Below are 13,846 nucleotides of genomic sequence, written 5' to 3' on the forward strand. Positions count from 1 at the left end.
GTTTGTGTTTGGTGTGCTCTTCATCTCGTTTAACAGCTGATTTGATAATGATCAAATCTTTGTAGCTGGGTTTGTTTTTAGCTGTTTATTTCTTGGCCCATGTACAACTAGAACGGGTCTCCCCACCCCACCCCCACCCCCCTTTCAAAACCCTAATCAGCTTGTGCCACCTAGTATTCTGAGCCACCGTGGCAGTGCGCGCTTGTGAAGAGCTTGAACTTGTGCTGATTTTTTACCGTGGACTCTCAGGGAATGATGCCATGAACACAACCTTTAGATGAAAACACCAGCACGTCACAAATGCAGATGTTCTCTCATTTTTTTCTTACACACTGCTCAGTATTAAGTCATCCTAAAAAGATGCCAAGTAGCTTTAAAGCTCTGCTCAGGTTGACGTGTGCATGACCCACGAGTAAATTCCATCCCTCCAATTTGTAGTCGTACACGCCACCGCAGTTTTGCTTTCTGTCTAATTTACGCTGTTTTTTCCTCCCCGCCTCTCTTTTGGGGCATTTACGCTAGAGTGTATTGGTTCCCAACCTGCTTACGTTCAAACACTGGCAAGCTTAGACACTGTTGATGGATTTCTGTTTCTACATTTCAAAAATGTGTAAATAAATTGAAAAACAACCAGTTCCAACGGCTCATTATTAATGACACAAGACAAAATGTCAAGACATTTTATTATATTTACAGAGACAGATTTAGGTTTTAGAATTGTGAGATGGCGTCTCAATTGAGAATCTGTAAAAAAAGAAAAAGAAAAAAAGAACCTGGTTAGAGTAGGATGCTGTCAGAAGGTACATTTACATGCGGGCGATAAACCTGATTAGAAACTGAATATTGCGGAGATTTTGTGTGTTATTTTCTTAAATGGTCAAACATTAAGCATAGCATGCATATTTGATACAAGGTATCCTGAGAGCCTGGGCGATGATGGGGTATTTAATACCTTTTTTTCAAGCCACCTTTCAATCGAGACAATTAAGTCAACATAGTATTTGAGGCAACATATTTTTACTGACGCTAGTTAACGTTAGTTCTTGGCTGCGTTGTACATCACGTCACTGTTTACTGGGAGTTCAGTGGCCTGTTATGTGCTAGATTTTGTATTTTGCTAATCATACGTGAGTAGAACAAATGCAGCTCGACTAACACAGAGCTTTAAGCAAGGCTTAGATAAATGAAAGGTATTCGGAAGAACAATGCCTATTTTAATAGCCACCTCAAATTTGGTTAACGCTTGAAGGTACATCACATTTCTTACCCTGCAGTGCATGAACAATTCGGATCCTCTTTAGGATAGTGGTGACACCAAGATGAAGTATATTCTGTTTACATTGTGACCTGTATATTTTGCCTGAAGCTTTTCATCAACCTTATCAACAATTTAATCATTACTGTAGCCCTCCAATGCACAGTTAAGGCCTTTTTGGTGACGTAGAGATGATACGTGATATTTCTGGGCCCAAAAAACATCAATTACCGCCCGCCAAATATCTCCTGAGACACTTGCCATGGCGCTCTTAACAGAATGTTGAATGTTTAAGTAGAAGGCGTGGAATTAGCCTTGAGTCAATTACTCAAATATATAAATTTACATAACCAATTGCTGGAGTTGCGCGCAATTTCCCTCATCTGTGTTATTGTACGCCCCAAAGCAGTGTGGGACTTATAGCAAAGACAAATGAAACACAAAGGCTAGCTTACTCGCTAAGAAAAACCTCATGGAATTTAATTGATTTCTGCAGAATATTGCCGTTATTTTCTGCCCCCAGGGCCAAAATGCTATAGTTGTAAACATAATATTAGTGGTAGCCAGAGTTGTGTTCATCCATAAATACAGGGTCTTCCAAATTGGTGGATCATGGTGAATCTTCATAAAACTAAGGGCCCGGTCACACAGCCGTTTGCGTCTGTATCGCGGGTAAAATTTTGCGGGGGTTTTTTTGCCCGTGGTTGCCCGCGATGGAAAATGCGCAAAATTGGCCAACCCGCTGTTCGTCGGTGGTATGCCCGCAAAACAGACGCCGGCGACTGTTCCGCTTCCTCATCACGTCATTTCCGCGTCATTTCCTCGTGTGGACCACAGGTATAAAAGCTGCCGAGCCGGTGTTATGCCGAGATTTGCATCCCCTCGCTACTACAACCACTTTTACCTCGTTTTATCTCACTTTTATATCACTTTAAGGGAATTTAATGGCGAACATAACCAAAACCACTTTGTCTTGCATTTGTTGGGAATGTAATACAACTTAAACCATTTCTCGGCATAACACCGGGCTGTAGAAATCATAACCGCTCAAGACACAGTCCCGTAAAGATCAAGATTTCAAGCTATGGCACCGAAGAAGCCAATATGTTATTATTGTAATCGTTTTTCATTTTTATTTTATTATCTTGTTATGAAATGAAAAGAAATGTCAAGAAATAAAAATGATTAAGACGAGGTCACTACGCTGACGGGGATCCATGTTCACCCCCTTGACGTCTCGAGCACAACTGACGTGTGCTCGGCAAATCGCGCTGTATATACGCGGAGAAAGGCGTTTGACCGTCACACGCGTGACACGCTAATTTCACGTAATAACACCACGATACAGGCGCAGAACATGCTATGACCGTGCTCCACCCACGATTACCCGCTGAAATTTCGCGTCCTACCCACGTGTAACCACGCCCTGGCCGCGGCCATAGTACGTCGTTCCGCGTAATTTCCGCGTCATTACCTCGCGTGTACCACGTGTGCCGCCCGCGGTTAACACGTGGTCTAATGTTTTGAGCAGCGCAAAACTTTTTTGCGTGGCCAACCGCGTGTGAATTTCCGACCGCGAGCGTCCAACAGAGTCTACTTCACGGGCAGAAATTTCTGGCCGTGATTCAGCCTCGATACGCCCGTGAAAGGCTGTGTGACCGGGCCCTAAAGTTTGAGCAGCGCAAAACTTTTTCGCGCTGCCAACCGCGTGTGAATTTCTGACCGCGTGTAAAGCACTGCTGTATCTCGTCTGTATGGCGATCTCAAAGCGTCCAATAGCGTCCGCTTCACAGGCAGAAATTTCTGGCCGTGATTCAGCCTCGATACAGACGCAAACGGCTGTGTGACCGGGCCCTATATACAGTTTATGTTGAAGGTCATAGGTTTTATTTGTTACAAAGAAAATTCAAAATGTTTTAATTCTACGACTGATTTTCATAAATGTTCAACACGGGTGATTAAGTCCGAGCATAACACGCACAATGCCTGCTCTTTTAAAGTGAACGCCATTACTTAACCTGGAAAGATAGATTTACCAAAGGTTACACACCAGCTATGAAAATTTGATCTAATTCCACCAAACATGGTCAAATTAGCCTACAAAATGGCCTCAAACATTTTGGAACACCCTGTATTGTAAGTCTATGTTTTGAGCTGCACATGTACGAACAAATCTTGTAAACACACGAGACGCAGCGATGGAGCTCACTTTGAGCGCGGAGGAAACAAGCCACGATACGTTGATTAATTTAGTGAGAGACATGAAATGTTTATTTAATATCATAAAGGAAATGCGGAAACTACGTCTGTAATTTTGTTACTTGTGATTCACCCCTTTCCAATTGGATTATACCCCAACACATGTATACAGAGAAGCCATGCAACCGATTCATTCGGATGGCTCCAGAAATCCAATATTCCATTTCCAATCGGATTTCTTTCATGCATGTTGTCACTGAAAGCTTCAATAGTCCCGAGTCACCTTATTCCTCGTCATCTGGTGGAATTCCAAGCTCCTCGTCTGTCCATTGAGAAGAATCCGGCCAAGGAAAATGACCCTGAAAGCAGCAAGATAGTAGTCATAAACCCTCAGCTATATTTCTGGAATCTTAAATCTTTTTTTAGATTATAAATTGCAAAAAATGGATAATTAAGAAGAAAAAACATACAGCGCACCTGGGGTATAAATCGCATTTTGAGAAAATTTGATAAGATCCAACACCAAAGAACTACAGCGAGGGTAAAAAGTAATTGATCCCTTGCTGGACAAAACCTCAAAAAGACAATCCGGGAAATAGCTTTAAATAATATATTTTTATTCATTTGTATATCACAGTTCACGGATCCCTAAACTGCATGGGTTGTCAGGGCACCAATGAGAGGACTCAACTGTGGAAAGCCTTCTCCACTGTTGACGGTCCCTGGCCTTTTGTTGGATTGTGGCAAAAAGTTGGCTCCAGTTCATTCCTTAATATTGTCGGACCAGTTCTGTTTCAGTCTTTCTCTCCTTCTGCGCCTTGGACTGTGTCCTGGACAATGATCTTGAGCAGTCCTGATGATTTTGTAACGTGACCATACCACTTAAGTTTCCGTCTGCGCACAGTTGACAACAGTTCTCCGTAGGGTCCAATGTGCCCTCTACTGTTGTTCCTCCTCGCTGTTTAGTTTGTCACTTCCCACAGTTTTCATGATTATTGCAGTGTCTGAAATAACGTGTGCCCGGACGCCCGGGGCGTGACTCTTTTCCGTCGGGTGTACAACTTACAAAACGTCTCCGCCCGGGTGGCCGACAACTTTTTCAGACCCTGAAAGGTTGTCGTTTTTTTTTTTCAAATCGAATTTTGGCTTTATTCCGATTTTGAAATCTTCGTCCGGTTTGGAAATATTGGAATTTCGGTTCGTTTGGCAATTTGCATACTCGGCAGCCAATCAGAAGCCTGCATCGACTAACTTTGTGCTTCCAGACTTTCCCGAGCGTTATAAGGTCGTGCGCATTTGCATATCATTCTCCAAAGTAGACGCACAGAGAACAAAGACAAATGGATTAGTGTTGAAAAAAATCAAGCCATAACCTCAGCCCCAGAAGAAACAAAATTGATGACGCTACAAAACGTAAACGTACATTAAAAGCATTGTGGAAAGAGGAGTTCACGTGGCTTGTAGCAGACATTGCATGAATGAAGATGAGTAAATACTGGTACATACTGATGGCAGATGGAAAACAGCGATGTCATATACATGCAATGAATGTTATAAGTAGATTTATAATAAATTTGATTTTAAAGTGTTGTTCTGTTATAAATTCTGTATATCAATCCTTAATACTTTGCAACAATGGGTTTATTGCGATTAGTCGTATTATTGTGTTTCAAGTTGGGGAATAAAAGGGCAGCAACTTTATGGCTGGGCAGGTAACTTTTCAGAGTTGTCTGCCCTGGTGTCTGGTAACTTTTTATCACGAGTTTCAGACACTGATTATTGCCACCCTATTAGGCAAAATCTTCTTTGGAGCAGCAGATCAATGCCTAATGGTCATGCTATTCTTCTTTAATTTTCTCCCAATTGCGCTTATTGTTGTTACTTTAGTCCCTCATAATGTTTTGTAGCCCATTCCAGATTTGTGGAGAGCAACGATCCTGTCTCTGAAATCATGAAAGAGCTCTTTGGTCTTACCCATGTTGACAAGTTTGGAATCTGTCTGAGGCAACAGGTATCTGTCATACAGGCTATTAGTAAGTACAGAGGCGTGTTCAGGAGAGTGAGTGATTGCTATCGCGAGCTATCGCTAGCTTCTGAACGGCCAGTGATTATTGAGCGCTCGCGTGCCCGAGTAATCACGGGAGAAAGACCGCTTACTTTGATTTCCAACATGGCGTCGACAGTGCAGAAGATGGAGGATCTCACCCTGACGAGTGCTGTTGGCGATGTAATATATCGTCTTACATTGCCTGGTAATGTTTGTGAACAATGCAAGACAGGTATGACCCTTCCACTGCGTTTAGGATAACCTTAACTGTGTCAATATGCGAACTGTCGCTCATATCAGCCAACTCGCTCAAAGCAAGCTGTAGAACGAAATCCATTGTACTGTCGTCGGCCATTTTGGATCAGTAAGGCAATCACAGTGAGCGATTACAAAACGTTCAGCAGTGCGCGGCAAGCGATTATCAAGAGACTACATGTCTGATCACTCTCCTGAACACGCCTCAGGTGTCTTAAATTCAGTTAACCAGTTGATTGGGAGTGTAGAACTGGTATGTGGAAGCCAGAATTCCTACAACATACTAGAGGATCGAATACTTACTTCTATAAATAAATTTAAAATGAATTAAGTTATATTCTTTCAAGATATTTTCTTGATTTTTTAAAACATTTTTTTCTCTGTGTTGCTATACATTTATATTTAAAAGTATTGAATCATCATGCCTTTATTAGTGGGCAAACCGACAAAATCAGCAAAAGATCAAATAATTTTTACTCTCACCGTAAATGTCATTTTGAAAGTAAATTTAAAATAAAAATAAAATAAGAGAACAACAGTCTGAATAAATGTACATTATACTAACATTACATGATTGACATGCCTGGTAATGTCAGTCAAGACATACCATATTGAGTTATTCAGATAACTCTGGCATAAAAAACATGCTTTCCAAACTATCAGTTTCACTCTAAATTACTAAATCCAAAGAAATGTTCGTCCTTGATGTCACTTTTACCGGTAAACAACTCGCTCAACTCGGGAGGTAGACGATGCGCCGCTTCCTCTTCACACGTCACCTACATCATACTCATCGTCACGTGCGCTTTTCGCCAACTCCAAACATTCTTTCTGCTGCTCGATTACCGTTTTCTGCTTTATATTTCACTATTTGCAGCATGTAATCAGCAGAATATGATTTTCTTTTTGTTGCCATTTTTTTCAGCTCTTCTGAGTTGTTTTAATAAATTACTGGCTAATTTGAAAATATCAACACAGGCCTAAAGTACCCTCTTACGGTTTAGTGTGAAAATAACATGAGACATGGAAAAATAATGTGTTAACAATTTCAGACTTAAGTTTCACTGCAGTAGTCGCAGCCCTGGCCAAACTATGAAACAAAACACGATTTATAGCCCATAAATACAGAATTATGCATTATCACTTACAAAGACCGCATCGGAGTCGTGCCAAAAGTGCCACAGGATCCAAAACCACATGGCACCACTGAGGAGCTCCGAATCGAACTTCTGCTTCTTGGTTATCTGAGGTGGTTGCCTGTACTGCGGCTCGATGTGCGGCTCTCCGCTTGCTCTACAAGAGCAACACGCCAACAAGTTAAGGACTCAGATTGACATCTATACAAAGTGAACTGGCATTCATTGATCTTGTGGAAGATATGCAGTAAAAACGGACAACACGCTATATTCTGTCAGTTTTTCCCATTAAAAAAAACAATTACAAGTTTTTTGGGACCTGTATTGCAATTTCAATGTGATTTTCAATTTTTTTTTTTTAAAAGGTGCATTTTTTGTGCTAGTTGTGTTTTTGGGGGAGAACTTAAACTTATCCTTGAGATTATGTTATTACCGACTGGGAGTATACGACTGTAACAAACTAACAACTATAGATCAACAGATAAAAACAGAATTGCAGTTGAAAAATCACCTTTATTGTCATTATACAAAAGTAAAACAAAATTGGAGGGCTCTTCCATTAAGTGTAAGAAAGCGATTTAGAGAGCGCTTGGCTAGCTGCACGCTTGCATCAGGTAACAAGAGACTTCAGCAAGGTCTCTGAGATGACTAAAATACAAGAGTCACACATTTAGCCATTTCCTTCCATTTGTAGTTCCAAGTCATCCGTTTCATGGATAATTGATCTGGCGTTGATTACTACCCACGTTCGACAGTGGTGGCTTACGAGTTGTTAGCTTTTCCTTCCGACGCCACCTCAAGTCAATTCCCGGATGTAAAATCCCGATGATCAGCATTTCTTTGCACTCTTCTGACATTCCTCAGAGTTTGATTTAATTGCCATTGTTTTTTTTTTCTCAATGTAAGGAGTAGCTAAAGCTATGAGATGTCGCGTTTGTTTTGGTGGCTAGTTGTAGAAGGGCCGTCTGACCGACAGCTTACACCAGCCTATCACAGTCGCGCGACACACTGCAAGCAAACTGGCTTTGTCTTTTTTAGCTAGTGCCATTAAAACGTTTCTGCGATTGGTCGGCCCTGTCAAAACCCAAAACTGTGTCAATTTTTGTTGGCCTAACACTCCATCAATCAAATAACAAACTTGAACTATGAATTCACTGAAAAAAATGCTATGTCTTTTTATGACATCACACTTTATCACATCACGATTATTGATTACATTTCGGTTAGTCATGTAGCCCTAGCATGCTACTTCAAAAGCTACAGTAAAGTGAAATACGGGGAATTAATCTCCACTGGATAAAATGATACAGTGCATCCGGAAAGTATTCACAGCGCTTCACTTTTTCCACATTTTGTTATGTTACAGCCTCATTCCAAATTGTAATAATTTAATCTCTTATCTCAAAATTCTACACAAAATACTCCATTATGACAATGTGAAAAAGTTTTTTTTTTTTTACTTTATTTGAATTCATTAAAAATAGAAAACTAAGAAATCACATTTACATAAGTATTCACAGCCTTAACTTAATACTTTGTTGATCCACCTTTGGCAGCAAATACAGCCTCAAGTCTTTTTGAATATGATCCCACAAGTTTAGCACACCTATCTTTAGGCAGTTTTGCCCATTCTTCTTTGCAATAAGTCTTAAGCTCAATCAGGTTGGATGGGAGACGTTTGTGCACAGCCATTTTCAGATCTCTACAGAGATGTTCGATCTGATTCAAGTCTGGACTCTGGCTGGGCCACTCCAGGACATTCACGGAGTGGTTCTGAAGCCAATCTTTTGAGATCTTGGCTGTGTGCTTTGGGTCGTTGTCCTGCTGGAAAAGGAACCTTCGCCCCAGCCTGAGGTCAAGAGCGCTCTGGAGCAGGTTTTCATCCAGGATATCTCTATAGGTTGCTGCATTCATTTTTCCTTCTATCCTGACTAGTCTGACAATTCCTGCTGCTGAAAAACATCCCCACAGCATGATGCTGCCACCACCATGCTTCACTGTAGGGATGGTATTGGCCTGGTGATGAGCGGTGCCTGGTTTCCTCCAAACATGGCGCCTGGCATTCACACCAATCTTTGTCTCATCAGACCAGAGAATTTTGTTTCTCATGGTCTGAGAGTCATTCAGGTGCTTTTTGGCAAATTCCAGACAGGCTTCCATGTTCCTTTTACTAAGGAGTGGCTTTCGTCTGGCCACTCTACCATACAGGCCTGATTGGTGGATTGCTGCAGAGATGGTTGTCCTTCTGGAAGGCTCTCCTCTCTCCACAGAGGAACGCTGGAGCTCTGACAGAGTGACCATCGGGTTCTTGGTCACCTCCCTGACTAAGGCCCTTCTCAGTTTAGAAGGCCGGCCAGCTCTAGGAAGAGTCCTGGTGGTTCCAAATGTCTTCCGTTTACGAATATTGGAGGCCACTGTGCTCATTGGGACCTTCAAAGCAGCAGAATTTTTTCTGTATCCTTCCCCAGATTTGTGCCTCAAGACAATCCTGTCTCGCAGGTCTACAGACAGTTCTTTTGACTTCATGCTTGGTGTTTGTGCTCTGACATGCACACCCAACTGTGGGACCTTATATAGACAGGTGTGTTCCTTTCCAAATCATGTCCAATCAACTGAATTTACTGCAGGTGGACTCCAATTAAGCTGTAGAAAGATCTTAAGGATGATCAGTGGAAAAAAAGATGCACCTGAGCTCAATTTTGAGCTTCATGGCAAAGGCTGTGAATGTAAATGTGATTTCTTAGTTTTCTATTTTTAATAAATTCAAAAAAAGTAAAAAAAAAAACTTTTTAACATTGTCATAATGGAGTATTTTGTGCAGAATTTTGAGATAAGAGATTAAATTAATACAATTTGGAATGAGGCTGTAATGTAACAAAATGTGCAAAAAGTGAAGCACTGTGAATACTTTCCGGAGGCACTGTATCTCTCAGTTAAATCTCAAAATGTTATCAACAACCAATATGTACGTATTAAATCTTATGAGCATTTGAGGTGGAAACCCTCAATGTCCGTGTTCGGACCTTTTGTTATCATTATATAAATGACTTACGTAATGCATCAATGAAATTGAAATGTATTGTTTTGCCGATGAAACTCCAAATTTTGGGCTCAGGCAAAACAGGAATTGCAGGCAAAAATGACTGTAGAACTTAACAAAGTTAAAGAACGTTTTTAATCAGACCAACCATTAAATGGATCAAAAACAAATGTTATTGTATTTGGGGGATAATAAAAATAATTGACATACAAATAAAGATTGTTAATGGTCGAATAGGAAAAGTTGAGTATACGTTTCTAAGGGTGATTATTAGCCATGATATTAGCTGGAGACGCCATATAAATAGCATACAATCCAAAATAGTAAAGAATACTGCAGTTATGAGTAGTTGCAGGCATACATTTGAACCAAAAAAAACTTCCAATAACGTATAGTTATTTAATTGTGCCTTATTTAGGTTATTGTATAGAGAATTGGGGAAATACATATATGCGCAATAATGAATCGCTTGTTCAATTATAGAATGAATTAGGATTGTGCATAAAGCCGGATATAAAGGACATACAAACAAACTTCATAAAATCCAACATGTTCAAATTTGACGATAGAGTGAAACTTAAATCCCTATCCTTAACACACAAAGTAAAAGTAAGCACCAACTCCCAACAAATATTCAACATTTGTTTCTTGACAGAGCAGACACTCGTCATCTCAGGGAATCCATAACTTTCTCGCACAACATTGAAAAGCATTGTGCCACTCGGAAAAGTGTTCAGATATGGAAGAATTTAGATCAGGGATCTCCAACCAGAATTATCAGCACACTTGGGAGCATCGGGACCTTGGACCACACGAAACGACAACTCTCTGCCCAAAGCATCGCCTTCAACCTGAAGGACAAAGTCTTCTGTGGATCCTCTTTGATATGCATTTATATAAAAAACGTATGTTATTACTATGTTGTTACTATGTTATTACCAGGTTAATTGCTCCAAGTGGGGTAATAAAACTCAGTCAAACACTAAAAAAAATATTTTAATAGAAAATCATCTCCCTGCACGGGTAAGGTAGTTTGAGAACAGGTCTGTGGGCACCTTAGAGGTACCACATTGAAGATCCCTGATTTGGATAACGACTTAAAGAATGTCCCAAATTAATTTCATTAAAAATATATGTATATATTAAACATATTTTACACATACTAAAGAAGATTATTGTACCGAGTTTATTTTGATATCTGTGTGGAGTTTGCATGTTCTACCTGTGCTTGTGTGGGTTCCTCCCACATTCCAAAAACATGCATGTCAGGTTAATTGCCCAGTCCAAATTGTCCCTAAGTGTGAATGAGCAAGCGAATTGTCTGTCCCTGTGTGCCCTGCGACTGGCTGGCAACCAGTTCAGGGTGTCCCTTGCCCACTGCCCGAAGATAGCAGGGATGGGCTCCAGCACCCCCGGTACCCTACTAAAGATAATCGGTGCAGATAATGGATGGATGGATGTTATAGGAGTCACTAGTGACATTATTCTGAGTTTGATAGGACATATATTTTTCTGATGCTGAAAAATAATTCATGTGTTTGTCACCTCCTGTCTCAATTACTGGAATCTACTATTCTCCGATCTCCCAAAGTCTAGCATCAAAAGCCTGCAGCTGGTACAAAATGCTCCAGTGAGGCTTTTAACTAAGAAAAGAAAGTTTGGTCACAATACCCAATTTTGGCTGACCTTCACTGGCTCCCCGTTAGCTTAAGATGTGATTTTAAGGTTCTGTTGGTATTATAGAAAATTATGCATGGACTTGCCCACTCATTTCTTTCGGATTTAATTTCCCCTTATGTTCCTGCTGGGAGCCTTCGTTTGGAAAATGGGGGCGATTACCTCATGTGCGGCACGGCCCCTTTTCTCAAAGCCTAATTTTCTCATGATTAGGTTTGTGAGTTTTTCCTTGCCTTCGTGACATGTAGGTTTTGGATCAGGGTGCGGTGTCAATGTAGTCCTTCGAGACCCCTTGTGATTAAGGGCTACACAAATAAACATGACTTGACTTTGCGGGTAATGTGGTTGTTTCCCTGTTTTGATTCAGCTTCAGTCTACTCCTTTTGGGCACATATTTATATATTGTATAATCGTATTGTACATCTGTAATATGTTCAAATAGTTCACTGTCCCCTTTTGTTGGTGTTTTTTTTTGCTATACCTATATAAAAAGCCACACACCAACTTGTCATCGCGTGATTTGGCCTAGTGTTCCATATTCGTTAGCATAGTAGCAAGGTAGGCTAATGACACTTACTTTCGTGTTATTATCCTTTGGGGACCGCCTTTAAAGAGCTGAGTGCCCCCTCGTAGGACGCCCAACACCCTCCCAAAAGAAGACATTTTAACAAACAACAGCTATTTTACAGCAAACATTTGATAAAAGACGCAAAATCTTGATAAGGAGTCACCTTCCGAGTCCACGGAAGAGTGCTCAAACGATAAAGCTGCTGATTGGACAAGGAGCGATGATGTCATCGCCCTGCGCTGATTTACTCAATGAGAACGACGTCCCATATTAAATTCTAGACACTCGATGTTGTCTAGCGGGTATCATTAGTAACTACACCCACAATTAAATACAAGGTTGTTTGAAAAAATGACATCCTTTGAGATGTAAATATCACATAAAGTACATGATTCTTTTCATCCGGTCCACGAAAAAAGAAAGGTCAAAATATAATGACTACGTAAATATGTATTCTTCTTTGTTTTTTAACACATGTTTTAGGTTGCGCTACACAATAAAGAACAGCTACACATAGTCGACAAATACACACTGCCCCTTCAATGCTCTTCCCTCTGAGATTCGATTTGCAACCTCAGTAGGAATGCTTAAATCTGGACTTAAAACACACGGACGGCAATTAGCTCAGGAGGTAGAGCGCTCGTCTTGGGATCAAGCAGTTTCGAATCCCGGCTCCTCCGTGTTACACTGAACCCCTAATGCCCCAACAAGCAGGTTGGCGCCTATTTATGTGTGCGTGTGTGTGAATGGGTGAATGTGAAGCACACTGTAAAGCGCTTTGGGAAGTCTTCATTGACTTGTAAAGCGCTATATAAATGCAGACCATTTCATTTCAGTTCTATTCTATAGCACATGAATAACCTATATTTTATGTTGGCAATATATGTGTATAATTTGCCCTCAAGTAGGTTTTAGGGCATGGTGTCATAATAGCATGTGGTTTGTAATAATCTGTGGTCTGTGCAGCCCTTTGAGACTGTGTTTAAGGGCTATACAAATAAACATGACTTGACTTGAAGGCACCTATGTCAAAGTCAAGGCTGACAAGCCTCATGTGGACCTGAGCAGGTTTTATTCGCCCCCCTGAGAAGATCTCGATTAATATTGTTATCAGGAATCGTTGTGTATCAGTTTTCACTAAACGTACCTTCTTCATGCAATTTATTGTATTGTAGTTTAATGAACAGTGGAATATTGCGCTTATGTTTTTCCTTTTAAGTGACTTTATTCCCCTTTTGCTAAAATATAGGCTAGTTGTGGTGTCTGGATAATATTTATATTTGAACGGGAGAAAAGGTGTGGTCTAACGCGTAAAGCAATGTTGCTGGTGAGAACGCAGACTGTCAAGATTAATTAGTTAGTAGTGTTTGACCAGTACGTACGTGTATTTGTTGAAAACCGCTAGATGGCGGAATGGCACAGTTCTTTATTATTACCGTAGCTGTCAACCTCCAGCTTGTGTCCTGTATACAGGACTGTCTCAGAAAATTAGAATATTGTGATAAAGTTCTTTATTTTCTGTAATGCAATTAAAAAAACAAAAATATCATACATTCTGGATTCATTACACATCAACTGAACTATTTCAAGCCTTTTATTATTTGAATATTGCTGAATTTGGCTTACAGCTTAAGAAAACTCAAAAATCCTATCTCAAAATATTAGAATA

At 40.4% G+C, this 13,846-nt stretch overlaps 1 protein-coding gene across 1 annotated transcript; it reads right to left on the reverse strand.

Moving 5' to 3' along the window:
- Positions 1-666: 666 nt before the first annotated feature.
- Positions 667-12,394, reverse strand: ndufb2 (NADH:ubiquinone oxidoreductase subunit B2). The gene is made up of 4 exons (XM_088348742.1): positions 12,187-12,394; positions 6,905-7,049; positions 3,738-3,813; positions 667-744 (listed from the first exon to the last, which is right to left on the reverse strand). The coding sequence occupies exons 1-3, from the start codon at positions 12,270-12,272 to the stop codon at positions 3,739-3,741; spliced, it is 306 nt and encodes a 101-aa protein (XP_088204868.1). The 5' UTR covers positions 12,273-12,394; the 3' UTR covers positions 667-744; position 3,738.
- Between the last annotated feature and the right edge of the window lie 1,452 nt (positions 12,395-13,846).

The sequence above is a fragment of the Urocampus carinirostris genome, chromosome 11, assembly GCF_059441175.1.
Source record: "Urocampus carinirostris isolate Australia breed hairy pipefish chromosome 11, RoL_Ucar_1.0, whole genome shotgun sequence".
Lineage (NCBI taxonomy): Eukaryota > Metazoa > Chordata > Actinopteri > Syngnathiformes > Syngnathidae > Urocampus > Urocampus carinirostris.